The sequence below is a fragment of the Pectinophora gossypiella genome, chromosome 20, assembly GCF_024362695.1.
Source record: "Pectinophora gossypiella chromosome 20, ilPecGoss1.1, whole genome shotgun sequence".
Taxonomy (NCBI): Eukaryota; Metazoa; Arthropoda; class Insecta; order Lepidoptera; family Gelechiidae; genus Pectinophora; species Pectinophora gossypiella.
Window position 1 is genome coordinate 11,496,711 of NC_065423.1, and position 19,375 is coordinate 11,516,085.

The following is a 19,375-nucleotide window of genomic DNA, read 5'->3' on the forward strand; positions in this document are numbered from 1 at the left end:
GTCCTAAAAGTGCTCTGAGCTATGAGGCCTAATTTTGGAAGAATGCTTCGGTCTCATTATATGTGTGTGAGTAAAATAATTGTTAAAGAATAATAGGTATAATTGTAGACTTAAAGCATTATAATAAGTAACAGAATAAATACATTAATTAAACTAATCTTCCCCTGCAGGCACGGCATCTTCTAGCCGCTTTATGTATTTTACTCGCAGCTCTGTTATTGCATCTCCTTTCAGTTGATCCTGTAATTATAAAATGAGTATAAATATGTTTGAGTTTGTATCTAACAAAAGTAATAACTGCTTATGTGACAACCACGGATGTGCAATTTTGAAATACATACGGGGTGTTAGTGACATCGTAACGAATACTGAAGGGGATGATTCAGACCATGATTCTGAGACAATATCAAGTGGAATTTTCCGTCGGAAAATTTATATTTTTTTTTATGTTTTTTTAAATTATTACCCGTTCCATACTTTTGCGACGGAAAATTCCACTTGGTATCAACTCAGAATCATGGCCTGAATCATCCCTCAAAGTTTTCGTTACGATGTCACTAACACCCGTATATTGACTTCTTCCAATTAATTTCAATTCTTCTTATCTTATCTAGCCTAAAGTGTCCCACTGCTGGGCAAAGGCCCAAAAAACCCCAAGCGCCCAACGCGGCTGGGAATTTCAATTCAGGTAAACAAAATTCAAAATCATTTATTTTGGATCTACATTCTAAACACTGACTCCAAATTTTTTACCTTAGTTGAAACTAGCATTTTTGTGAGGTTTTGATAAAAAAAAACCCATACAAATAAACATGATTTTTCAAAAAGACTCTTCTGTGGTTTTCACTATTACGTTTCAATATTATATTCTGTCAACTGAATGCATGTTTAGCCAAAAAACAAAAAGAGCAGTTAGTATCTACCAGTGACCCTGTGTGTTAGTATCTACCATATTAAGAGTATAGACAAACCTACACTCTTTCACAGTAATTTAAAAAAATATGTTATTAAGTTGTTATAATATTATTATAATAAGGAACCTAGTGTCGCCTCTTTTATATTGCCGTGCCCTTGCAGGGCGTCACATGTACCTTTTTACTATGTTCTACCTTAATTTATGTTTGTGACATGCAATAAATGAATATGAATATGACCCCAATGTGTGGTATATGACCAAATTAAAAGAAAACTTAAATAACACACCTGCACAAACCAGCACTGCACATCAAGTTGCACCATCTGGAGCGCCCCACGTATTGCTCCAGGGATCAGGGCACAGTACTTGAGTCCGTTGCTGGGCATCTCGACCCACTCGCTCAGTGGACACTGGTCCCAGACGAGGGAGAACTCGTCCCCGGAACTGCTCCAACTTGTCACCGTTGGCTGCATGTTTAGATATAACCTGTAATATAACAACATTTGAAATTAAAACTCGTAATACTGGCTTGGGTATTTGCCTTTTAATGTGTTTTAATTGAAATGGCATAAAAATCTTGGCACCTGAACACCATTTTCGGCAGCATTCATAAGCTCCTCCGTACAGGTGTCAGGGCATGCAGGGCAGGACATCATTATTACAGTCCAAGACCATAGTCACATATTTGATTAACACACTGATAAATGAAGCCACAACTGGCCAGAGGAATAAGAAATATAGTAATAATGGTATTGTTATAAATTGGAGAGGAGATTAATTCCTTATTTGACTTATATAACATGCCCCAAATTGTCATGATGCATATGGACACTTCCTAGCTTTTTGTTTACTTTCTCATTTTATAACTAGCAACTTTTTTCTACATAGATCATAGATAGAAACAGTTTTAATATTCAGTTTCAAAATGTCATCTACCTCAAACTACCAGGTTAGCATAAAAGTTAGAAAGTACCTGAAAGCATGTTGTATCTTATCAGCCGTCTCCCTCATCTCCAAACAACGGCTTGACGACGTCCGAGCCAAGAAATCTTCAATAAGACGTACACCCATGTTGTAACCAATTCTTTCAAGTTGTTTGTTCACATCATCCGTGTTTTCAATTTCTTTCAACATTTGAGATACCAGGGCTCCATAAGTAAGCGTAAGCAGCTCTGAATTCTGAAAATAATTGGTGAAATCATGAATAAATGCAGTTGATATAATGCAAGCGAATCATTTGTAAAACGGGTAGACATGTACAGAAATACTTACAACTTTCTTTGCATCGAGTCTTGAAGTCTGCCGAGACATATTTCGTCAGTAGTTTTTAATTAAATTAATTAGAAATCGCAAAATTTACAAATCCAATTCCGCCTCCCAATAGCAACTCGAGTTGTCAATTGCGTTTTGTTATGTTACGTTTCATTAAAGAATAAGTTTAAAAATCATGTTAGTTTAATAGATATTTTAAATATTTGAAATGAATATAAAGCTAAAAATTTAAGGCTGCGTTTTTTAGATAAAAGGTTTAATTTTAATCAATCCACAATTTAAAATAATTTGGCAAAACGAAAAAGAAATAGAACTACGAACAAACCAAACGCAAAAGTTTTCAGGGTTGCCAAAACTTAGTTTGAGAACAAATTAAGGGTAATCGCTGACAGATTAAATAACTATTTTTTTTATAGCAGTCGCCTATGCAACAATATTTTTTTTACTTTTTTTATGCCATCAGATTCTGGTAGACCTATAGTAGTCGTCTGTACAATTCAATTCAATAATACTTTAGTGCCCAACGACATTATACAAAGCACATAATCATACAAATAAAAATAAGACCAATAGGCGGACTTATTGCTAAACAGCAATTTCAGCCAGGCAACCACTACATACATAAATATGTACATAAATTACAGCCTATGTATTATTCTGATGTTCTAGCTATAATTACTGTGCAGTTTCATCAAAACCAGTTCAACGGTTTTAACGCTGTTGTTTGAGCCATCCCTTGAGCGAGTCTTATACCTACTCTGTAAGCATCAACGATCGATACAACGTCTATATAGGTACCCATAATTACAGAAGAATGGGTTGTGTTAACACATCTGACTAACAGATCAGATATAAAATACCTCCAGACAACATTTGAGCAGTTTAGAATCTTGATTGAGATAATTGGAACGCAGCGTCCCGCTTTTCGCTTCTCTCCTTGCCTAAATCAGCTGGTTGACGGAATCAAATATCAAATAAAAGCATTATAAAATAATTATTAATCTGATCAAATAGACGCTATTTGATTGAATCGTTGAAATTAAATTAAAACCTACTTTCTACACCTACTTGTGCACTAATGTACAGTTTGATGAAAGTTTTATGTATTTCATTCATTTAATAAATTAAATTATTGTTTTCTGTTTTCGGCAGCATTCATAAGCTCCTCCCGTGTACAGGTGTCAGGGCATGCAGGGTAGGACATCATTATTACAGTCCAAAACCATAGTCACATATTTGATTAACGTAACGTATTAACTTAAGGGTATTTGATTTGCGTTACATGGCAATGTTTCCGCTGTGTCAAATTCAAAATTTGAAATTGTCAAACGCGTTCTTTTGTTATGTTTGTGAAAACGTCCTAAATTTTCAAAAAATGATACTCAGTGAGTCCGTTATGTGGTGAAATTTGTGATTTTAGTTTTTATTAATGAAGCTTTCTATGATTGCGCGTTTTTGAATTATGGAAAGAGATGAGGTGGATGACACGGGTTTCGCTAATGTTTCTGGGAGTGACAATCAAGCGTTGAACCCAACAATTCTCGAATATTATAAGAAGTTTGGAAGGAAGAGAGATTTGGAACAGTATTTTTCTTTATCGACGGCACAGGGTGAGGTTAAGGATCCTACGAGCTTGTTTTGGAGAAGAATGAAGTCGCAGACTGATTCTTCGGACTCTGGTGAGAAATCCAGGGAATCTTCCTTGGAAGTGTGTAGAATTTCGATTCGATGTTCTGCACCGGACACTGACGCACCTAGTTCACAGGTAATGTATCTATGTGGGCATAAAATAGATCATATTGATATATTGTGTGGGCCTCGGTTGCTTGAATTAATGGAATAAATAAATCAATACTACAAGACTTTATTATAAGTGCATTTTTTTTACGGTTAATAAACCGGAGGCCTGTGCTCAGCAGTGGGATGTATATAGGCTGGTTATGTTATGTATGTTATGCAATTTTTGCTAACACAGAGCTTGACCATTATATGGCTCACCACCTATCACATTATGCTAGAAGAAAGCTCAGTGAAGTGTGGGTACTCAGTTGATATTGCGATTGATACCTCTGGCTAGCCCTATTGGGCGTATTCATAGTTCTGAGCTTTATGTAATATTATTGACCCCTGTACCCACTGCCAGACTCCATTGGCTGGAGGCATATGTCTCTGCCTGTACCTTCAACCATTGTACAGTGCATAGGTATTATGTTATTTTCACCACACTTCATGTAAATATTAATTTACTAAAGTATACAATTTTACAATAAAGTACTAGTCAATACCTATTTTGAATTGGAGAAAAAAAAACTCACTATAAGCATACTTTATGTAAAGAAGGTATGAGATTAATGATTAAATGTGTTCCTTTTTTTTTTTTTAGCGACTGATGGCAGATAACAAGGAAAAAAAAAAAAAATGTGTTCCTTTAGTTACTAATTAGCTTGTACCTTGTAATCAATATCTGCAATAATTCAAAACATGTTGCTGTTGCTCTTTCTTGTCATTTTTCTCCTCAGCCATAACACCTTGCGAAATCATGTAAATTCATAAATATTAAATTGACCTTCAATAAGTTATCCATGATAATTACGTTGAATAAATGATTTTGATTCGGTAAATCAAAATTTTAAAAGTATAGAAAAAATATGTTTACTAACACTGTTTCAGGATGAGAATCCAAAAACAAAAAGTGACACGGAATCACCGCCAATCATCATAGAAGAAGTTCCACCGGACACTACCAGACATACAGATGACGAATATGCAAAGTCTGATGACAATAATTCTCAGAAATGTAAGTTTTACTTTTTTATTTTATTTCTGGATTGGGACCTAATAAAAAACATAACACAAGGTTATACCCCATATAACATAGCATGATTAGAATAACAGCAACGCAGTACGACATCTAGCATGAAAGAGACAAGAGATATCCTGGTTGCCTGGAAGAGACTACTACCTTAGCAATATGGTCTCCTTTTGCACCATTTATTTAATTATGTTGTATGTTTCTTTTGTGCAATAATGTCTTATATTATTATTAAGTTCTGAAACAATTGTGACTTCATGTTTTATAAATGTTTGTTGCAATTTTCAGCACTTGATGCCGTGCTCGACACGTCAATGATAAAGGCGCTGTCACCATCAAGCAGCATCACATCTCAGAGGAAACTTGAATGGGATTCATTAGCAGATGTTGGTTACGCTAATGAAAGTGACAAGAAGACTTCAGCATCCAGCTTGAGCACATTAGAAAGGCTGGCATTGAAACAACAATATTCCAACAATGATTCCAAAGAAGAAAATCTTATGGGAAACCCTACAGCACACTCCACGCCTGTTGATGATAATGATAAACCCAAAGGCAAAAGAGGCTCTAAAACTACAAAAATATATCGACGGGATGTGGAATTCGTCGAATTTAACATGCCACACAGTTCAAATGCGAATCTATCACAGTCAATTAATGTCAATTTAACTAAGCATATTTCTTTTAACGTGGAAAAAGATGGCGGCGTGTCAGTCGAAAATGTGAAGAAAGATGTTTCTGTGTCGCCTGAGAAAGCATCTACAGAATCAAAGGTGACTGATGTAAAAATGGACAAACAAATACAAACTTCACTGATCAAAACTAAGGATGAATCTATTGAAGCTCCTAAATCATTCCAACTTTATGGCCAAGCAGTACCTGTATTGATAAATTTGAATACACTTAAAAAGAGAATTAGGAAGAAAAAGGTGAGGACTGTAAAGAAGAAAGTTAGAACTAAAAAGAAGTATAATCTTGATAAAGAGAATTTGCCTGTCCATGAAAAGAGTGGAGAGCAAGTTTCTGAAGCTGAGAGCTTTGAATATATGCCTGGACATATTTATAATCAAAACCAATTGAATCAGCAACCAGCACAGACAAGCCAAGCTGCTGGCAACAAGTCTAGCTTAGAGTCTAGTGGTGCTGTCACAACAGATTCAAGTAAGGGATCAAAGCTCTCTTTTACTAGAGACTTAGAGAAAAGCATCAAATTACTTAAAACTGCTTTACATAAACGCTACAATGATTCGGAATTGAAAGACAAATTGATCAAAGAAGTAGTGGAAAGGTTATTGAAATCAAGTTATAGAGATGACGAAACAACAACAGATTTTTTATCTGGTTTGAGTTATAGCAGTAAGAAGCTGGGATTGGGAGAGAGTCATACTACTACAAGCACTTCCGACGCAAACAATACCGCGGAAAAAAACAAGCGACCAAAGAAATCTATTTTGAGGGTTGATAAGTTCAATCCTAATGCTATTGCGTCTACATCGCAAAGCGCTCCCAATATACCATCTGTATCTAACAGTGAGAAACTTGTGGCTTCTCGCCTTGCTAAAGCGTTGACTTCATCTAACACTGAATCTGATGTTTCTAGTAAAGACAAATCTTCACCTGATACTGCATTTGCTAAGACTTCTTCAGAAGAATTGTACCAGAAATATTTAGACGCTTTAAGGAGAGAGAATGCTTACAAGAAACATTTGAGAGACAAAGAGCTGTTTTTGAAGCAGAAATTAGTTAGTTCAGACACAGCTTTCAACATTCCGGTGTGCCTTGACCCTAAAAGTCAATCTAGGATTAAAGAATTGATGAATGACCTGACCAGAAACAATTATGATGATGGTTCTGGAGATGCCAGTAAACTAGAAGGTGGTTTAGGATCGAATTTGGACCTTCGATATGGTGTCCCAAGGAATCAGAGAAGTCATTCAGTTTTTACTCTTTCTTCTTCAGGAAATTCTGATCCTAATAGAAAATCTAACTTAAAAAAAAGTGAAATGAAAGATTCGCCTAAAGCGGGTCACAGTAGAGAAGTTAAAGAGGAAAAACATTATTGCTGTTGTCCTCATCATAATAAAATGGGCGTTACAGACAGTTCTGTGCAGGTAAATATAAAGTGTGGAAGCGAGAAAACTTCACCAAGACAAGAGATAGAACCTAAGCCGTGCAGATGTGGCCAGACATGCTGTCAGTCATCCCCGAGGCCTATAACTCGTATAGTGTCTGACAACAGCACAGGCGATATAAAATATGTGTGCTTGTGCAATAATAATGTTGCAGAAAAAGACTCGTCTGAAAATGTTATGATTTACAAGTGTTCCCGTTTGACTAACAAGGGTATTCAGTCTCAATGTGCTCCAGCTCTGCAGCCAGACAAATGCCCAGCAAGATCACGAAATAAATGTGACCACACGAACTTTGCTAAATTTTCAAAATGTTCTCAAACTAATTTAAAAGTGTGCACTGCACCAATCGACGAAGATAAAGAAACAGTTTGCATTCACGAAGCTGTAAGAATCATCCAGACTGATATTAGTATTGACCCTAAAATCTCTGATCCAATTCTATCTGATATCAAAATTGTTAAACCGTGTGACTGTGTGAAGTTAGTTCGAGAACGGTATAGACAAGTATCAAAATCCAGCATTGCAAGTGACGCTAACGTGCAACCTGACTATAATGCTCTCACAAGTTGTCCTTGTAGCGAAGCCTCTGTGGCTACGCCTAGTACTTCTAGCTCTTGTAGTAAAACAAAGGGCGAAAGATTGAGAGACAACAGGGCAGGGCCTATTATAAAAGAGACAGTCGATGCAGAGATTCAATCTACCGTAGATATACCTACGGCTGACGCTCAAACCGTTGAAGATAATTATACAATACCCATACAAGGTACAAATATCGTACTTAAGGTTAGCGTAGGCCCGAATGCAGTCAGAGTCCTCGAAACCTTAGAAAACGTGGATTCTGGGGCCAATATGAACCCAGTTGAACACAATATTGTTAGTGTCTTAAAAAGGAATAACAATGCAGTCGCAACTGATGCTATTAATACTGCTGAGAATGCTACTTGTTTGACCGAGGAATGTTCTAAAGGCGTTCAGTCCCAAAATGATGATATTTTTTCTCAATTCGATACTAAACAGAGTTTGTTGAGAGCTTTATTTACTAGTGACGAATATCCAAATCTTCAGAGTACATCAGCAGTAAACAGTCGTAGGCCGCTACTGAGGGCAAAGACGTCTACATGCATTGTTACTACCGCACAAAAAGATTTCTCTACCGTACCGTCACAACAACAGAAGTCGATGGAAACTATGACAGAAAGAAGTAATACATATCCTAAAAGTCAACAACACGTCCAATTTGATAGACAGGAATTGGCTCCAGGTATGATCCAACAAATACCCATGGGAGTTTTTAGATTTCAAGGCCCGGAAGGCGTAACATACGATAAATTATATATGAAAGACAGAGATTCTGAGCCTAAACGAAACAGAAACACGGAAAACCAAACACAATCTATTAGCTGTAATGTTGGTACTAGTCAAAGTGATATCGATGAGATTACGGAACCTGTAAAACGAAAACCTGTTGATGATAATGAGAAGGATCAATGTGGAATTTCTCGAGGAGTCTCTTGTGGAGAATCATCATACGACTTTTATCTTAATTTAGCGGCGCAAGATTCAAAGATAAGCAAATGTTGTTGTCCTCAAGATAGCCTTTGTCAGTGCGAACGTGGGGATGTTTCTGTGTGTAGGAACCAAAAATCTGTTTGTACCGGACCTGAAACACCCCTTCAAACAATCGAGGAACGATATTATTCTGAAGATGCTTCTGAGCCTCATGCTTCGAAAGCTAGTTTGAACCCGTATGAAGATAGTAATAAAAAAACAGTTCTTTGTGGACCAGACTCGTCGCCTTCAACATCAGCTTTTGTAGAAGCTTATTCTTTAAACAAAGGCAAGGAAATTCGTGATCAGGGATGTGGATGTGATATAAGTGGTCCTTGTAAAGGAGAATGCGGGGAGGATGCTGTATGTAGACAACGTGATTTGGATGTTTATAAAGGTGATGCATCAGGCAATCAGCGTGCTGGCGTTGAGATATATTTTGCAAATGAATATCCCGATCGCGCTGCTCCGAAAGATCTTTACTATCTAAAAGACAGCGCTCGTAAACAAACCTCTTGTGGTTGTTCCACAAGTGGCCCTTGTAAAGGCGAATGTGGAGAGGACGCAGCATGTAGAAAACGAAAAGTGGAAAGCTCCCATGATTCATTGGATCGTCCTATTAATTACCGAGACTCCGAACTCGCTGCTCTAAAAGATGGTTACTACTCAAAAGAAAGCGCTCGTAAGCAAACCTCTTGTGGTTGTTCTACAAGCGGCCCTTGCAAAGGCGAATGTGGAGAGGACGCAGCATGTAGAAAACGAAAAGTGGAAGGCTGCCATGATTCTTTGAATCATCCTAACTACCGAGATTCCGAATTTGCTGCTCTGAGAGATGCTTACCACTCGAAAGAAAGCGCTCGTAAGCAAACTTCTTGTGGTTGTTCCACAAGTGGCCCTTGCAAAGGTGAATGTGGAGAGGATGCAGCATGTCGAAAACAAAAAATAGAAGGCTCCCATGATTCATTGAATGATCCTATTAACTACCGAGATTCCGAATTTGCTGCTCTGAAAGATGCTTACTACTCGAAAGAAAGCGCTCGTAAGCAAACTTCTTGTGGTTGTTCCCCAAGTGGCCCTTGCAAAGGTGAATGTGGAGAGGACGCAGCATGTAGAAAACGAAAAATAGAAGGCTCCCATGTTTCATTGGATCGTCCTATTGATTACAGAGACTCTGCGGAAAGAGTTTATCATACAAATGAAGGCGCAGACACTGGGTCTGATTCATTACACAGGCAACCGGTAAATGAAGGTAATCGTTATGCAAATACATATCCGTACTCTACTAAAACTGGTCACTTTCCTGATGATGACAAAGAAACAAAACAAGAAGATTCCCATAATCCATCGCATCTTCCTTTTGTTTATTGTGACTCTGATAAAGCTAAAGACCATGCTATAAAATCCTCGCGTAGTCAAAATTTACAACAAAACATTATTGGTGATCATAAATCGAAATATACTGTTACGGAAAAAAAAGAAAGTGCTTATATTGAAACGCAAGTTAAGGGCAAGGGGGATGAAAAAAAGCCGAAACCAACTAAGGAAAAGTCGGAAAATAGTAAAGATCTCATAATGAACGTTATTCAAGACATAACAAATCGGTATTCTAAAAAATACACCGAAAAGACTCAGCGCAAGAAATGTTTTAAAGAAATTATATCATTATTGAGTTATTTATTGGACACGGAAGACAGCACGGATACAGAGACAATTAGGGAAATTAAAAACATGATCACTGCAAGTAGCAGTTCGGAACTAGATTTTGCTTGTCATTTAAAGAAAGATAAGACGGAGACTGAAGATACCGTTAGTGAATATGAGAATAAACGACGTCCAAAATCTCCCACACATCGTTCAAAATCACCTAAATCTCGACCAACATCTCCTACTCGCTCGAAACCATCTAAGTCGCGACCAACATCACCTACATCTGAATGTGCAAAACCACCTAAGTCTCGAGGATCATCACCTAGTTGTGCAAAACCACCAAAGTCTCGATCAACATCACCTAAGTCTCGACCAAAATCACCTACTACAAAAGAAATGAAATCGGTTGGAACTTCCAATGATGCAGAAGATGTTTTTATGACATCCAGTAATTCTTATTACCATGAAACAAAGCGGTTAGTTCATAAAGGCATTCAGATATCGACAAAAAAATCGAAATCTAGTAAATTCTATACCGAGTCTTCAGATGTGCCGAAATCTACAGACATTACATACACATCTTCGGATTCAGCGACTTGCAAAGTTCTGAATAAGATCAGGAAAGAATGTGAGAAATATCACCAGAAGCGATGCAAAGCTCATAATAATGCTACGAAGAAATGTGAGTGTACAAGCACGACTTCCCTAAGTTGCGATCAGTGTAAGCGCGTGCATCATTGTATATGTAGAACGCACAAATGCAAAGGGCATAGACCGAAGAGCGTCTCTGAGAAACCGAAGAAGAAATGTGTTGCTTACAATTTGATTATACAGACTTCAGAGAGCATGATCAGTGAAGAGACTAAGTTGGACAAAAATTTGAGGCCTTTGAAAAACATTATTGTGAAAGTGCCACCGAAGCGTAGGCCGTTAGATGATGTACCACATAAGCTACTGAGTAGTCCACGGGCTAGTGTAAAGGGGCAGAGATCCAGGAGTCTTCCCAATGAGAATTACGTGTCTAGTACTGACGATGGTACGAAGACGCAAGTGTTCACCGTTAGAGACTACTTAGAAAAGAATCGTCCTGACTTCGTCGATCAAACCATGCAGCGGCAGAATTGTTTGAAGATTTTAAGCGAGGCTAGGTAAGGATTCTATTTTGTCTTTGATATGTGCTGTTATTATTTTGCCCAGAGAAATTGTAGTCGGGAGTTTCCAAGTGCACGCGTTCCCTTCTGCCGAAATCGAAAGTGTTTTGTTATCTACTTGTATTGTGATTTTGTTTTGGCATATGTTCATATAGACGATGTTTTTTTTTTCTTAAGAGCGTGCGGCAGTGCGTAGATGTGTGCTGTGCATATCTACTTCACCTCCCCCAAAAATGCCAGAAAGTGTAGTGTAAAATTAGCCCAAAAGCAACTCCCGTCTATAATTCCTTTGAGTTATTTTGCCATCCAGAAGATGGGAACATTACTGATTCAAGAAATTGCTGATAATAGCAGTATAGGCCATATATTGTTAACAAGTTCAATGTTTATTGTTGTATTGTTAGACAGGAATTACTTACCACTGTCTCATGACTTTCTGTAACTTTATTTTAAAATCTAGTCGTCACGTTACATCTTTCAATTCGCATCTGTTCTTCTTTTTTATCGACAATAAAAAGACATTTTCTCGATATATCGGATTTAACATCTTTAAAATTATAACGACAATAAATATTATAAAACATCATGTAAAGATGTGTCTATAGAGCATTCCAAAAATATTGTGACAAAGTGGCCCTTTTCATCGGAGACAGCATTTCGATTTACCATTCTGTCACAGAATTTTGTGAAAACCAATCAAGCTACGTTAACCACTAATTGAGGAACCGATTAGCATTTTGCTAGTATTTTGAGTATAATAAGATTAACTATATTTTTGGACAATGGAAAGATTAAATAAAATTCTAAAACACATAACTTATCAGAACGAAGAACAGATCCTCTAGTTATTAAATAACTTGTAATGTATACCGTCATTAGTTTTTAAAAGATGTGTTGCTGTTCCAGTTTCTTGTCATTTCTTCTCCTCAGCCATAACACCTTGCGAAATGACGTAAATTCAAAAATGTTACATTGACCTTCAACAAGTTTATCCATGATAATTACGTTGAACAAATGATTCTGATTTCTGATCATTGTCGATAAAAAAAAGAACGACATTTCATTTAATAATGAAAGGCCAAGAAACCACGAAATTTGTCCACCTATGTTATAGCTATGGCTCAAATAATAGTGGTGACTGGTTCCTATCTGGTTGATTTTAAGGCTCACCAAGTTTTCTTACTTCAGACCCCGTGATCCTTGCATGCCGTGCCTCCCTTGTAATCCTTGCACCCCCCGAATGAAAACCATTGTCATTCATGGCCCTGGTAACAGGAGCGGCTGCCCGCCTCCGCCTTGCGCTATGTTTTGCGAAGGTATTCCGAAAGACATTTTATTGGATAACATTTTAGACGTAAACTTGATAGATAATGGTGCTGATTTCAGACGTCCTAATTTTGTTTTAAGATATACCCAACCAACACGATTCTTAAAGAATCTGATGTTTTACTTCATCAGTTGATCCTCTAGCAGACGCCACATTGAATAGTCTAGTTTCCAACTAGTCAAATCAGTTACTTTTTACTAAACGTCAAAACACGAAATTACTATTGAATTTGTATGAAAAAGCACACTGTGAAGTCTAGAAAAATGTGACAAAATGTCGAACTTATAAAGACTACTAAGTCTTTAAATTTAAAATTCATAAATAAGTTAAATAGAAAAGAGAATGTTTTTATTCAGTAATTAGAATTTCATAATTTATCTTGAACCTAGTACGGTCACGAGCATTAATATGTATACACTTTGGTACCATGTCACATTAACTTTTTTGACAAATTGAACTGTAAGTCTCACTAAATGTCAAATATGTTAGTGCGACAGAGTCCTAAAGTGGGTACATTATATTGCTGATGACTGTACATGACCCTTAGTGTGACGTCACTTAGCCTATAACCAGCAGACAATGAAGACGCTTCTAGTCACCCCTCATTTGTTAAATTCTGATAAGTAGTTCAGAAGTTATGCGGGAACAGACGTACATTACACACTCATACAGGTCACAAACATACAGATAAAAATAAGCTTTTTTGTAGGGGTGTCAATGAATTATGAGCCATGCGATCCAAGTAATATGCGAGGTGAAGTAACAACAGCTGGTGAGTCTGACACCCCTATTCTAAGATGTTAACTCCAACCCTCCTCGTTCTCAGTTGAGCGACCTCAAGGCCTTCCTTGAACTCGACTCAAAATTTTAACTCCAGTTTATTCCAGTAAAGCATGACGTCATTATTTTCGTATTACTATGTTGGCAGTATGATATGCTCGACTCCAGTGAGTAACGTCCTCAAGTCGAGGACGTAAATATCAACTTAAGATACCAAAATGCTCAGTTGAGGCAGAGTCGAGTGGACATCTTAGAATATGGGTGTAAAACCATGATTTTGATGTAGTTCTATCATCATCGTTCTTCTATCGTGTGAGTTGTGAGGTGAATTACCAACCTCATCAACCCTGGTGTCAGGGTTATTATTGAGCCGCCAAAGGCATGACATGGCGTATGTAACGATTACTCGCTCACATCAGTAAGTAGTAACTGGGACCACCGACTTAGCGTTCCTTCCGAAGCACGGATCATCTTACTTTCAGACAATCAGGTGATGTCAGCCTGTAATGTCCTAACCAAACTGGGGATCACAAAGATGATTTTTGTGATATGTGAACTTCGATACTGGAATTTTCTCTGTGTTTCTGTGGCTGCAAGCTTTGTTTATTTCTGGCACAACGCAAGAACTAAGCAGCCACATCTCACCGAGCTTTCTGTTAGACCAACGTGCCAACTTTGTCAGTGACAACTGCACTTAAGATAGGCTAGTTTCCAACTAGTCAAATCAATTACTTTTTACTAAACGTCAAAACACGAAATTACTATGGAATTTGTATGAAAAAGCACATTGTGACGGCATTACTATGCCGTCGAAACGTGGTAAAATGTCTGACTCATTATTACGTTTTTCTTGATTATAATTCATGAATAAGTTAAATAGAAAAAAAGAAAATGTTTTTCGTTAGTTTTAGATCTGTCTTTATTTAGTAATTAGAATTTCATAATTTATCTTGAACTCATTGGTGAATTCATTGGTGCAAGTCAGGGGTTCGATTCCATCTACCCTTTTGTATTAGGTATCTATTGAATAAAAAAAATGATTGTTAAATATACCCATGTTTTAAATTCCAGGGCAAATGAACGCGCGATCCAACGTGAACTGTTGTCTATGCAAGTGCAAATGGATGGGGAACCGTCAATGAAGTCTCTCAGCGAGTCCGACTTGCGGAAACTGGCCCGCAAACTCGGCCTCGAACTACGTCATAGACAAGGTAATAGGCTACTTGACAACCTAGGCGAATGAGACATTTTTCACGGAACGTCAAAAGGAAAGTTTTCTCCGGAGTCTGCATGGAAATACTGTCCTGTGACGTCATCAATGAAAGCTGTCAAACGTCGTACTCATTGTTATTTAATTGGGTCGTGTACATATGAGCCGTTGGTCCCGGCTATTACCCCAACCCACATTGGAGCAGCGTGGTGGAGTATGCTCCATACCCCCTCCGGTTGATTGAGGGGAGGCCTGTGCCCAGCAGTGGGACGTATATAGGCTATTTATGTTTATGTATATTATATACATATGAGCAATATCATGTACTCACTTTAGAACCCTGTCGCACTATCTCATATTTGAGATTTACGGTTTTATTGGTCAAAAACATTAATGTGACATGGTTTCAAAGTGCTCGTGACCGTACTAGGTTCAAGGTAAATTAATTTCTCGCGAATTTCCTTATAATGGTTTCCTTCACCGCTGAGCACATGATAGGCTTAGGCCCGTGCTGGCTTCGAACCTGCGAAGTCGCAGCGAGAATCAACCGTTCTTCCAACTAGCCTACCACGGATCGACCCTTTTTCTGTTCGTAATGTGAAATCAACATCCTTTTTTTTAATTCACAGTACCGCCAAAATTTATCAGTGAACATGATATGAAGAAACACTCCGAGAAAATATACAAAAAACTGCCAGAAGTGTTGAAGAAGAAGGAAGATCTTAAGAAGGAGAATATTAAGAAGACCAATTTGCTGATGGCCAGTATATTTAAAAAGGTAAGTGTGTTTATTGGCTTACTCTGTGGTGTGTGGCTATAGAGCCACAAGCATTTGGCACGTGACCGTTCGAACGCTCAAAAAGTGGGACGAAAAGTTAGTGCACAAATAGTTATTGGTGAGGAAGCTCGGTGGCGCAGCGGTAAACGCGCTCGGTCTGCGATTATTGAAGTTAAGCAACTTTCGCAAAGCCCGGTCATAGGATGGGTGACCACAAAAAGAGGTTTTCATCTCGAGCTCCTCCGTGCTTCGGAAGGCACGTTAAGCCGTTGGTCCCGACTGCATTAGCAGTCGTTAATAACCACCAATCCGCACTGGGTCCGCGTGATGGTTTAAGGCCCGATCTCCCTATCCATCCATAGGGAAGGCCCGTGCCAGCAGTGGGGACGTTAATGGGCTGATGATGATAAGCTATTGGTGCTCTAACTCTCTGCAGTGTGCGATTAGCCTGCTAAGTGTCAACACGGAGAAGAGTAGCTGAACGCGTTCTATGTTTTCATTAGCTCCAAGTCCAGCACGGAAGCATCGTGTACAACTTCCGTTGGACCTCATGGTGCCAATATGCTAGTTTCCAACTAGTCAAATCAGTAACTAACACACACTGTGACGTCATAGCAGAAGGTGATATAATGTCGTATGTCAGGGTGTTAGTGACATCGTAACGAAAACTTTGAGGGGTGGTTCAGGCCATGATTCTGAGTTGATATCAAGTAGAAATTTCCGTCGCAAAAGTATGGAACAGAAAATAATAAAAAGAAAAACAAAAATTTTCATGAATTTTCCGACTGAAAATTCCACTTGATATCAACTCAGAATCATGGTCTGTATCATCCCCCTCAGTATTCGTTACGGTGTCACTAATATCCATACCTACGTATATGGCTACCGTATGTATTTGTACGGGGTGTAAGTGTCATCGTAACGAATACTGAGAGGGAGATTCATCAGATTATTCTGAGTTAATATCAAGTGGAATTTTCCATCGCAAAAGTATAGAATTGAAAATAATTTAAAAAAACTAAAAAAAAATCATGAATTTTGCGACGGAAAATTCCACTTGATTTTAACTCAGAATCATGGTCTGAATCAACCACCTCAGTATTCGTTACGATGTCACTAACACCCAGTATATTATTTGATTTTCTTGATTAAAATACGTAAGTAAATAAGTTAAATAGGAAAAGAGAAAAATTTCATAATTTATCTTGAAGCTAGTACGGTCACGAGCATTAATATGTATACACTTTAGTACCATGTCACATTAACTTTTTGACAAATTGAATTGTAAGTCTGACTAAATGTCAAATATGCTAGTGCGACAGAGTCCTAAAGTGGGTACATTATATTGCTCATGACTGTACACGACTCAATTCTGGCGGACATAAACTTAGGTAACCTAACTTCGGTTTGACAGCTCTTAAAGTAGTGCCATCCTTCACTTACAATAAGTGCAAGAAAGTGACGGAGCTAGTTAAAACTAGCTCCCCTAAAGGCCGAACAAATTAAGTTGATAGTTGCCCGAATCGGTACCAATAGTGATTCTTGTATTTCAGAATCTCCAGAAGAAAGTCCTGCATGGTTCGGTGAATCTCTCCAACTACAGTACAGTTATAAAGATTTGACAGTTTACAGTAACGTTGACAAAATGAAGTGTGTTCAATTATTGTATACTTTGTTGAACTTTGTTTGTATTTTGATAGTGTTTATTGTTAATGTCGCCTTTTTGACTTTAAATAAATAAGATTATTAAGAATTTTTGGTTTTGTACTTAAAAGACACAGACACAGAGACAAACATGATTGGCCACCTGATACGACACGATTCATTTATAACATACATCATAGAAGGAAAAATTGAAGGGAAGAGAGGAAGGTAGACCTAGGAGAACATTTATGAAACAAATAAAAGAAAAGGTGCAGGTCGTGTCGTATCAGGAGGTGAAGGATTTGGCGGGGAGAAGAGAGGAGTGGCGATTACTCCACCGACAAGAGCGCAGCTCTTAAATAGAGAGAGAGAGAGAGAGAGACTTACACGACAGCGAGCAAAAGAACCAGATCGTATTGAAACCCACTAAACTCTCCCTCAGTCGTCAGGGCGGGATTAAAAACAGCCTCCACCCACGGCATCCATCAGAGAAACTTACCTTTATACAGGTAAGTGAAATCGTAACGAAAACTTTGAGGGATAATACGGATCATGATTCTGAGTGGAATTTTCCGTCGCAAAAGTATGGAACTGAAAAAAGTTAAATGAATTTTCCGACAGCAAATTCCATTTGATATCAACACAGAATCACGGTCTGAATTATCTCCCTCAATGGATTCGTCCCCATTTTTTCGTGGTCATACTTATTTGTCCGATTAGTAGGACCGCGAGGGAGACCTAAACGCTGTATATTCTGAGAAATATCTATGAAAAAAAAGGAATCTCAAATGTAGGCGACAGCACTGTTGAGTGTTCCTAAATTTTAGCATACTCCTGACACCTGCAGGAGAAATAAGCTTCTATCCTCATTAAGAATAAGAATAAAATAAATTATCATTACGTGTTTGGTTTCAAGTGTCATGCTTAAATAGTATGATAATATTTTTTTACTTTTTTACTTTAATCTGGCATTTAAATAACCAAAAAGTCTAATATAAGTACATACATAATTAAACTCTTTGATAAAGTGTACGCTCTATGGCCTATAAAAGCATTGTTTACAAAGTGTAACTGTACTATAATGTCGCCAAAAAAGCATTGTTGTTGTTTTTTTTTTTGACCTGGAATCTGGCACCTTTACTTTGTTTGGTGCCATAGATATACTATAAAAAAAAGTATACCTACATTTGCCGCCATTTTCCCGCGCGTTGGAAAATAAATTGGAAAATTTTTGTTTCATTTAAAATTACGTCGTCGTAGAAAAAGTATTGTATGCAACGTTGTATAACTAGGTCAAAAAATGCTCGTGGCGTCTCTTATTGCGATGTTCGCCAAGGCTCACATCGCAACTCACGCCACTCGCATTTTTTGACCCTTCTTATACAACTGTTGCATAAAATACCTACTATAAATAAATTATGATTCTAATACAAAAATATTCATAATCTAATAGTCGCCAAAAACTAACCTCGACAAGATTTTTCGAGAATGCGCCTTCGTTAGGCCTTTAGATCTGGGCCTTACGAGAGACATACATACATTACACATACATACATACACTAGATTTTGCCCGCGACTTCGTCCGCGTGGCGTGTTACAAAAGAGAGATCTTTGTGTGTGTGGGAGTGCATATCGAATTTCAAGCATCTAACTTATGCAGTTTAGATTTCTACATACATTTTTTTTAAACAAAATACAGCCATAACTAAACTTTATATTTACTAAGGTATGCATGCATGCTAGATTGAAAACGTCTATCTTACGCGGTTTCGATTTTTTCATATAAATGTTTCTTCCGTTTCCGTGGGAATTTTGCAATATCCTGTTGCAACTAAGCTTTAAGTTAACTAAGGTACCTGCATGCCAAATTTCAAGCGTCTAACTTAAGCGGCTTAGATTTTTCATACAAAAGGATTTTCCCGCTAATTCCCGTTCCCATGGGAATTCCGGGAATTCCTTTCTTAGTGCACCTCTACGGTACCTAATCTACGTCCCTTCCAAATTGCAAGTGCCTACGTTTAGCCGTTTAGGCTGTGCGTTGATATGTCAGTCAGTCAGTTTCTCCTTTTATATATTTAGATTACACATACTTACATACATAACACATACATACATAGCACATACATACATAACACATACACATACATAACACAGACAT

The 19,375-nt window shown here is 37.7% G+C and overlaps 2 protein-coding genes across 6 annotated transcripts; one reads left to right on the forward strand and one right to left on the reverse strand.

Annotated features, from left to right (window-relative positions):
• Positions 1-79: 79 nt before the first annotated feature.
• Positions 80-2,347, reverse strand: LOC126376315 (trafficking protein particle complex subunit 3). Its single transcript, XM_050023644.1, has 4 exons — positions 2,189-2,347; positions 1,890-2,095; positions 1,204-1,402; positions 80-240 (listed from the first exon to the last, which is right to left on the reverse strand). The coding sequence occupies exons 1-4, from the start codon at positions 2,225-2,227 to the stop codon at positions 154-156; spliced, it is 531 nt and encodes a 176-aa protein (XP_049879601.1). The 5' UTR covers positions 2,228-2,347; the 3' UTR covers positions 80-153.
• Positions 2,348-3,520: 1,173 nt separating this feature from the next.
• Positions 3,521-17,326, forward strand: LOC126376185 (uncharacterized). 5 transcript variants are annotated; one of them, XM_050023400.1, is made up of 7 exons: positions 3,521-3,953; positions 4,859-4,985; positions 5,289-9,584; positions 9,765-11,475; positions 14,657-14,796; positions 15,425-15,573; positions 17,127-17,326. In XM_050023400.1, exons 1-7 carry the CDS (start codon positions 3,651-3,653, stop codon positions 17,193-17,195), a joined length of 6,795 nt encoding a protein of 2,264 aa, XP_049879357.1. In that variant the 5' UTR covers positions 3,521-3,650; the 3' UTR covers positions 17,196-17,326. The 5 variants fall into 5 exon arrangements, with proteins under 5 accessions (XP_049879357.1, XP_049879356.1, XP_049879360.1 ...); XM_050023399.1 differs by having other exon boundaries at positions 5,289-9,452; positions 9,630-11,475; XM_050023403.1 differs by having other exon boundaries at positions 5,289-9,372; positions 9,730-11,475.
• The last annotated feature ends 2,049 nt before the right edge of the window (positions 17,327-19,375 follow it).